At 42.7% G+C, this 8,240-nt stretch overlaps 1 protein-coding gene across 1 annotated transcript; it reads left to right on the top strand.

Annotated features, from left to right (window-relative positions):
- Positions 1 to 2,970: 2,970 nt before the first annotated feature.
- On the top strand, positions 2,971 to 6,418 carry LOC128014023 (uncharacterized protein K02A2.6-like). The gene is given in 3 exon segments (XM_052597263.1): positions 2,971 to 2,984; positions 3,122 to 5,664; positions 5,703 to 6,418. Coding segments are annotated over 3 exon segments (3,237 nt in total). The 3' UTR covers positions 6,383 to 6,418.
- Positions 6,419 to 8,240: the final 1,822 nt, after the last annotated feature.

The raw sequence follows: 8,240 nt of genomic DNA, 5'->3' as shown, positions 1-8,240 counted from the left end.
ATCTGGGAAGATCGCGTCCTGGGTGCACCGGGCCTGTGCAGAGAAACACACGGAGTAGACGTGGTTGGACTGTTAACAGCACGCTGTATACTTACCCCGGACTTGTGAGCGTCAGCCCGGGATGATTCCAGCGCGGCTCTCTGCTCTCTCAGCTGGGCCTGCCAATCCTCCAGGTCGGGAATCTGCTTCCCCATGGCCTCGAGCTTGAGCTGCACAGAGTGGAGACATTCATCCGCCATTAAAGCAAGTAACAGTGAGTACAGCAGTGGTAATGTGTGTGAATAGAGTATTAGCAATGTAAGCGCAGTTAGCAGCAACCACGCTTGCTGATGCTAACTGGCTAAAAGCTAATAGCGGACCCGGGAGATCAAAATAAAACTAGTGATAGCGAGGCGCTCTGATTGTTTTTGTTGTAGAATACAATAGGAGGATATATTCACACGTTATATAAACGGAAACGATTATGTATAAAATTGATTTAAGTTAAAAATAGTCAATGAAAAGAATATAGTGACGGAGCTCAAACGCAGTACAGCCGTCAACAACAAACAGGAAGTGACGCCGGTTTAAAGCCAGGTGCTAAATTATTTTTTTCATTTTGATTGCACACAAGATGATAAAAGATGTTCAGAGGGATTTCAGCATATTTATATATTTTCTGCATTTTTTTTATTTTTATTAAAATGTCTCATTAATCAGGCCAGTAATGATTTATTAACAAATCCCTCTGGAGATATCTTCAGAATACAGAATATAAGTGTATAACTGGAGAGTTTGGTGCACATAGCTGCTACATAGGCTAAGATATTTGTACTGAAGGATGACAAAAAACTCATTTTGAGAAAACGGCATTTAAAGATTTGTAATGTAAAAGCTAATTTTTTTTTTAGTGGAAACAACTATTTACAGACACAATATCTTGTCAAATCCTTAGCGATGAACAATACAAACCAACTAAAACACATCAAAACCTATAACTCAGAATTTATGGCCTTCAACTAAACAGAAAAACTGTCAAAAACACTGTGGAAATGTCAGAGCACGTCACGTGATGCGTCTGAACGAATCGTGTTGTCGGAAATTGGCATCAGCCAATGAGATTCACTTTTAGTGTTAAATGCCCCATTGTACTTTCACAATTGGTTGCTGATGAAAAGGAAATGACCATATTTGGATCCGAGAACATTGTATGGGAGAGAGAGCTAGAAAGAGAGCTTTCCAGGGTGCAGACAGCAATCGCGGAGCACCAAGGTGATTTAGAACGCCAACTGAATTTATGAGAAATCTACAGACGCAAATAGACTAAAGGTGTAGTAAAATAAAGACCTATATGTGTATTTTGGACTTTTTTTCATCACAAGTCTGAAATAAGACATGTTATTGAAGACAAACAGCCCCAAATCTGAAAATTGACCAGTAAAAAAAACTATACTTTTGCATGTGTCTCACCCATAGACTGTAAAAAAAAAAAGTCTCAAGTGTGTAGCGTTAGATAAACATCATACGATTTGTTTCGTCACCTCACTTAAATGAAAAAAGTCGCTAATCGACTGCATGATTCAATAATGAATTTATTAGAATTGCAATTATACTTTTTTTAAACCATTGATTTAAATTGGGTTGTTGCCTATATCGGCGCGTTCGGCCGAAAAATAAGTAAATCGTAACGCAGTAAACCCCTTTTACATTCAGCATCAGAGGAGCAAAGTAAATATAATGATTAGCATCTTGGTCTGCTCTAAGAGATAACATCCTCATCAAACCTGGTCTGTCTAACACTGAAAGACATTAACGTTAGTACCAAACACTTCTTGCACTGCAACAACTCGCTAATCGAAAAACATAAGCTATATAAAATAGATCAACTTACCGTGTGCTTTTTTTCGTTAGAAAACAGCAGCTCGCTATTCTTGGTCCTCGTTGAGAAGCATCGCGAGTCGCGACGTAATCATTAGTTATTTACTAAACTGAAAGATTATGATTTGAATTTGTGAGTGAAGGGTTGACAAGTAGAAGGGTGGGGGCACACTGGGGGGCCAATCAGTTTTCAGGAGGGGCCAGTGCCCCCATGGCCCCTCCCCTGGCTACGCCACTGCTTGTACCTTTGACTTTTTTTGGATTTTCTATTAAATTTTTCATTCAAAATGATATGTTAAATGCTTATGAGTTTAGCCGTAGCTGGTTATCCTCACACATGCTCTAAAACTCTTTAGATACGTATTTTTCAGAAAGTCAATGGGACAAATGAATGGGAAATTTACTTCCGGCACCAAAGCTCTCTCGGGCTGTGGGTGGGACTGTGAAGCTCTATTGAGAGTGAGTCACCTTGCATTCACGCTGTTAATGGCTTTAATCTAACCAGGACATTTACATCTTGCAATCACACATTTAACTACCCTAGCCAACCCAGAACTGGTTTGTCCACTTTGCAGCCCCCAACACAAAAACCAGATACAGTATGTGTCATTGGGCTAAAATCAAATTATAACTAAACATACACGGCTTTAGCCTACATCAAAACATATTGGAAACGTTAGTGTACATTGAAGAACTCGTTACAATCTAGTGTTTACGAAACAGTCGCATTTACTTTGTCATTTTGGTCGAGAAGTGCAGTCTAAATGCAATGTAATTACAATACACTAAAACGCATGTGATTAAACTTACTTTGGCCAGTAAAACACTATTGTCATCACCTGCTGTAGATGGACCCAGCCACAGCAGAAAGCCTCGTAACTTTCCAAAGACTTGTGGCTTTTAAACTCTTGCATTGTGTAGTAACTTAAACCAAAAACAATATAATTCCCAATGTCCTTATGCGTGCATGGAGGTAAATGGTCCAGGTCTCTGTGCTGCTGCAGGCAGCTCGTATGGGTCGATATTTTGGATGCTTGAGAGCTTCTCCAAATACCGCTGTTTTGCGCTTGGTGTAACCTAAAAAAACTGTATTCCACTGTTCCTGTGTTCCATATGTATCGTGAGAGGTACTGGAGCAGTTTTTAACGCATCAGTAACTTCCAGGCATGGTAAAACAGTGCAGAATAGCAAGAACCTCCTCTACTACTGAGTTAACAACACATGAAAACAATCTTGTTTCGCCGGCGGTATCCTGCCAACATAGCGGAGACTGTGATTTCGAGGGAGGGGCTGGTGACTGGGTGGAATATGTCGAGAGACTGGAGCACTTTTTCCTGGCTAATGACATTGTGGATGAGGAGAAACAACGATCAATCCTCCTGAGTGTGTGCGGGGCTAAAACGTACAGATTGATCCGAAATCTTGCAACGCCGCAGAAACTGGGAGAGATCGGGTTCAAAGAAATTGTGGAGATGGTGCAAAATCACCTCAAGCCCTCTGTGATTGTGCAGTACTTCAAGTTTCACACGCATTCACGCAAGTCAGGAGTGACAGTGGCGGAGTTTGTGGCAGAACTGAGGCAGCTATCTGAGCACTGTGAGTTCAGGGCAGTGCTGGAGGACATGTTGCGGGACAGGTTAGTCTGTGGAATTAACGATGACGTCATACAGCACCGCTTATTGAGTTAAGCCACACTGACTTTCAAAAAGGCTTTGGACATTGCCCTAGCCATGGAGACGGCGGCAAACAACACGATGGACATAAAAAATGCAGGGGGAGGGACGCTATCAGATACTGCCCATTTTGTAGCAAAAGAAAGCAAAAGTAGTTCAGGAAGACCCACAGAGTGTTATCGTTGTGGGGGTCCGCATTTTGCAAATGACTGTGGCTTTAAAGACGCTGTTTGCCATAATTGCCAGAAAAGGGGGCATATTGCAAAAAAGTGCAGGGGTGCTAAAAATAAACAGACAAAAGGATGGGGAAAAGCACCTAAGCCCAACACACATCACCTGCAGAGTGAGGATTTTGAGGAGCAGTGCTCATTCAACATGTTTAATATCCGTGGCCAGCCCCGGGCTCAGCCCATATATGCAACAATTAAGGTGAATGGCAAAGAGCTGAACATGGAAGTGGACACTGGGGCCTCAGCTTCAGTAATCAGTCAAACCACATTCAACAGGTTGTGGAGCTCAGGGGGTGCACCTGCAATGGAAGAGACAAGTATTAGGCTCAGAACGTACATGGGTGAGTGCATCCCACTCGCAGGGGCTATCAAGGTGGACATTGTATATCAAGAACAGCAGGCCGCGGTGACACTGCTTGTGGTCGAGGGGGAGGGACCGAGCTTGTTGGGGTGGGATCTCCTCCAGAAAATTCACCTGAATTGGGGACAGATCTGGGGTGAAATCAAACATACCACTGTGGTACAGGACATCGTAGGGAAATATGCTGATGTCTTTAAAGAGGAATTGGGTACCCTCCGAGGGACCACAGTTAAACTTTGTGTGGACCCCAAAGCACAACTGCGTTTCTTCAAACCACGAACAGTACCATATGCCATGAAAGCTAAGGTTAAGGCGGAGTTGGAAAGGCTACAAAGGGCAGGGGTGATTGAGCCTGTGGAGTTTTCTGACTGGGCAGCCCCAATAGTGCCAGTGGTGAAGGAGGACGGGGAAGTGCGCATATACAAAATGACCATTAATCAGGCCTCACATCTCGACACCTACCCCCTACCGCGATGGGAGGACCTATTTGCTACACTAGCAGGTGGAAAAACATTCACTAAACTAGACATGAGTCACGCATATCAGCAACTTTTGCTAGATGAAGACTCTAAGCAATATGTGACTATAAACACTCACAAGGGCCTATTCAAGTATAACCGCCTGGTGTTTGGCGTTGCCTCAAGCCCGGCTATTTTCCAACGCACCATGGACAATCTGTTTCAGAACATTCCCCAGGTTGCCGTCTACCTGGATGACATTCTCGTCACAGGTAAAACAGAAGAGGAACACTTGCAAAACCTTGACCTGGTGTTAAAGAGAATGTCTGAGGCTGGGCTGCGTCTGAAATGCAGTAAGTGTGTTTTTCAAGCTCCAAGTGTCACATATCTGGGCCATCGGATTTCAGCTCAGGGCTTGTCTCCAGTCGAAGACAAAGTGAGAGCAATTAAGGAAGCCCCAACACCAAAGGACATTGCAGAGCTTAGGTCGTTTCTGGGTCTAGTGAACTATTATGGGAAGTTTTTACCAGACCTCTCGACCGTGCTGGCCCCACTCTACCAGCTGCTACACAAAGGCTGTGTGTGGAGATGGCAGCAGGATCAGGACAATGCTTTCCAGCACGTAAAGGGACTGTTACACTCAACACGACTGCTGGTACATTTTGACCCAGACAAGGAGGTCATTCGATCGTGTGATGCCTCCCCGTATGGACTGGGGGCAGTTCTTTCGCACCGCATGGAGGATGGAAGTGAAAAGCCAATCAGCGATGTGTCACGTACTCTTACTGCAGCAGAAAAGGGGTACTCGCAATTAGAGAAGGAGGGCCTGGCGGTTGTTTTTGCAGTAAAGCATTTCCACCACTACCTGTTTGGTCGCCCTTTTACCATCTTCACAGACCATAAGCCTCTAATGGGTCTGTTCAGTGAGACAAAGGGCAATCCACCCATGGCCTCAGCAAGAATACAGCGCTGGGCATTAACCCTGTCAGCATACCAGTATAGCATAGAGTACAAGGCGGGTAGCGACAATGCAAATGCTGATGCTTTTAGCCGTCTGCCTCTCCCAGACACACCACACCACACAGGCAGCGCCACTACACCCATGGCAGGTGTACTACTACAGACACACTGAGAAGCATTTTCGCAACACATGGACTGCCAGACACAATTGTGATAGACAACGGGCCCACTTTCACCAGTGAGGTTTTCAAGGAGTTTATGGAGAGAAACGGGATTCGTCATGTCTGCACTGCCCCCTATCATCCCGCGTCCAACGGCTTGGCAGAGTGGGCTGTGGAGACTTTCAAAGAGGGGCTGCGGAAGATGTCAGGACAATCGCTGGAAACCAAGCTCGCACGCTTCCTGGTTCAATACATGATTACTCCACACACAACTATGGGAGTGTCTCCAGCTGAGATGTTGCTGGGGAGGAGACCAAAGTCTCATCTGGACCTCCTCCAGCCAGACATCAGAGCGAGGGTTGCCAGGTATCAGGAGGAGCAAAAAGCAAGGCGGGACCAACATGCCAAAGAGAGACATTTTCACCCTGGGGACAGAGTGTATGTCAAGAACTTAGCCATAGGTTCACCCTGGTTGCCAGGGGTAATCCACCGCCAGACAGGGCCAGTATCTTTTGTTGTGGAATTATGTGATGGTAGGCAGGTGCGCAGGCACCAAGATCACTTGCGGGTCCACCATGATGGGGGAGGGAAGAGTTCTCACGGGGTTTCATGCAAAGTCAGTGGGGGCGGCTCTGCAGAGGCCGTGCCAATAGCTCCAGGGCACGCGGAAATGTCACATTAGGGTCTGTCTGAGCCCTCAGAGGAGGCACCTGATGAATTGTCGGAGCAGGCAGCTACGGCTGACCCTGCTCAGAGCCTACCTGGGGGACCAGAGCCTGCCTCCAGTGCAGAGGACACCATTCCTGAGCTTAGGAGATCTAAGAGACAACACAAGCCTCCAAACAGACTGACATGTTGAGCTACAGATACGCAAACGTTAAATATACCATATAAAAGAGTGTTGTTTGTTTAACAAAAATTTGATATTCATATTGCTACCAATGTTTCTCCTGGTAGAGAGGCACTTATCTTACAGTGTGTGTATTAATGTTTTATGTTTGCTCTTTAAGAGGGAGAGGTGTTGCAGAGGGACTATTTGCGGTGTAGGCCGGGGTGAAACCCGGAATGTTTGTTTGTTATTTTGCTTCCCCCGGTCCTAGTTAAGTTGTTGCACACCGGATGTTCTGGTATGTGTTGTTGCCGTTTTGCAAGCCAGTTTCTGTATTTGTTCTGTATCAGTTTCTGAGTTTAGTAAAGACGATAAACAGCAATTTCTGCGTGCATCTTTAAATACTCGGGTTATCACACTCATATTGATTTCAATTTGTCCAAAAGACCAAGACTAAGACTAAAACTAAAAGGGCTGTCAAAAGCAACACTGATTTCAGCCTATATTAATGTAAAAAAACATAGAATACGGTTCTTACCAAATTCAGTCAACACGTTATTCAATTATAATTAGCTTTTAAACACTGACAGGAACTTTCAGAGCTGATTCCAAAATTACTGCGTTTATAAAACAACTCTATGAAAGACTCAGAGCACGTCTCTAAAAATAAATCGCTATAGTAAAAGAGAAATAATAAGAGGAGTGAAATTTCCTACCGTTCTGCTGTGTTTGGTCCTCACGCGCGTCTGACGCTCTGCGGCGCGTCTCCGTCCCTCACACGCGCGTTTACAACGCTAAATTAATCATCTGTGCTAATTATTATACATTTACTTCATTGTCAGCTTCGGGTACTTCATTTATTATTGTTCAATGAACTGTTTGAAACAAAAAAAGGTTGCATTTCAGTGTCTCTGCAGGGGATTATAGATCAACAGCGCCATCTGCTGTCGACACGCGGCTATTGGTAGTGATGCTACAGTCAAAAATCAGTAATAATTCACTTATCAAAATAAAATATATAAAATAATGTTTTCTATTTTAATATCCTTTAAAATATCATTTATTTCTGTGATGTGCAGCTGTATTTTCAGTATCATTCCTCCAGTCATCATTCCTTCAGTATTACATGATCTTCAGAAGTCAGTCTAATATGATTATTTATTATTAGAATTATTAATATCTGTGCTACCAAATATTATTTTGGAATCTGCGATACCTTTTCAGGATTCTTCAATCTATACAATTTTTTTAAAGAAAAAAAATGTCTAACAATATTAATCTTTGATATCACTTCTTATCAATTTAACACATTCTTGCTGAATAAAAGATACTAAGATCTAATAAAGAATACAATTTCTTATAAAACAAGAAAGAATAAAAATTTACTGAGCCCAAACTATTTAACTGTAGTGAATATTGTTAGAAAATATTTATATTTTAAATAAATGCTCTTCTTTGTGTGTGTGTGTGTGTGTGTGTGTGTGTGTATAAGCCCACTAACACACTAGGCAAGGCTAGTTTATTTATATAGCACATTTCGTACACAATGGTAATTCAAAGTGCTTTACATAAAAGAAAGTAAAATAATCATGAAGAAAAATAATAACAAAAATAAAACAAGCAATTTTAAAACTTTTAAAATGACAAAAAAAATTACTTAAAATGAATTTAAAACAGTTAGAAAATGATTTTACATAAAATAAAACAGTGA

This window comes from Carassius gibelio, chromosome B25 (genome assembly GCF_023724105.1).
Source record: "Carassius gibelio isolate Cgi1373 ecotype wild population from Czech Republic chromosome B25, carGib1.2-hapl.c, whole genome shotgun sequence".
Lineage (NCBI taxonomy): Eukaryota > Metazoa > Chordata > Actinopteri > Cypriniformes > Cyprinidae > Carassius > Carassius gibelio.
This window is presented reverse-complemented; position numbering and strand designations above follow the sequence as displayed.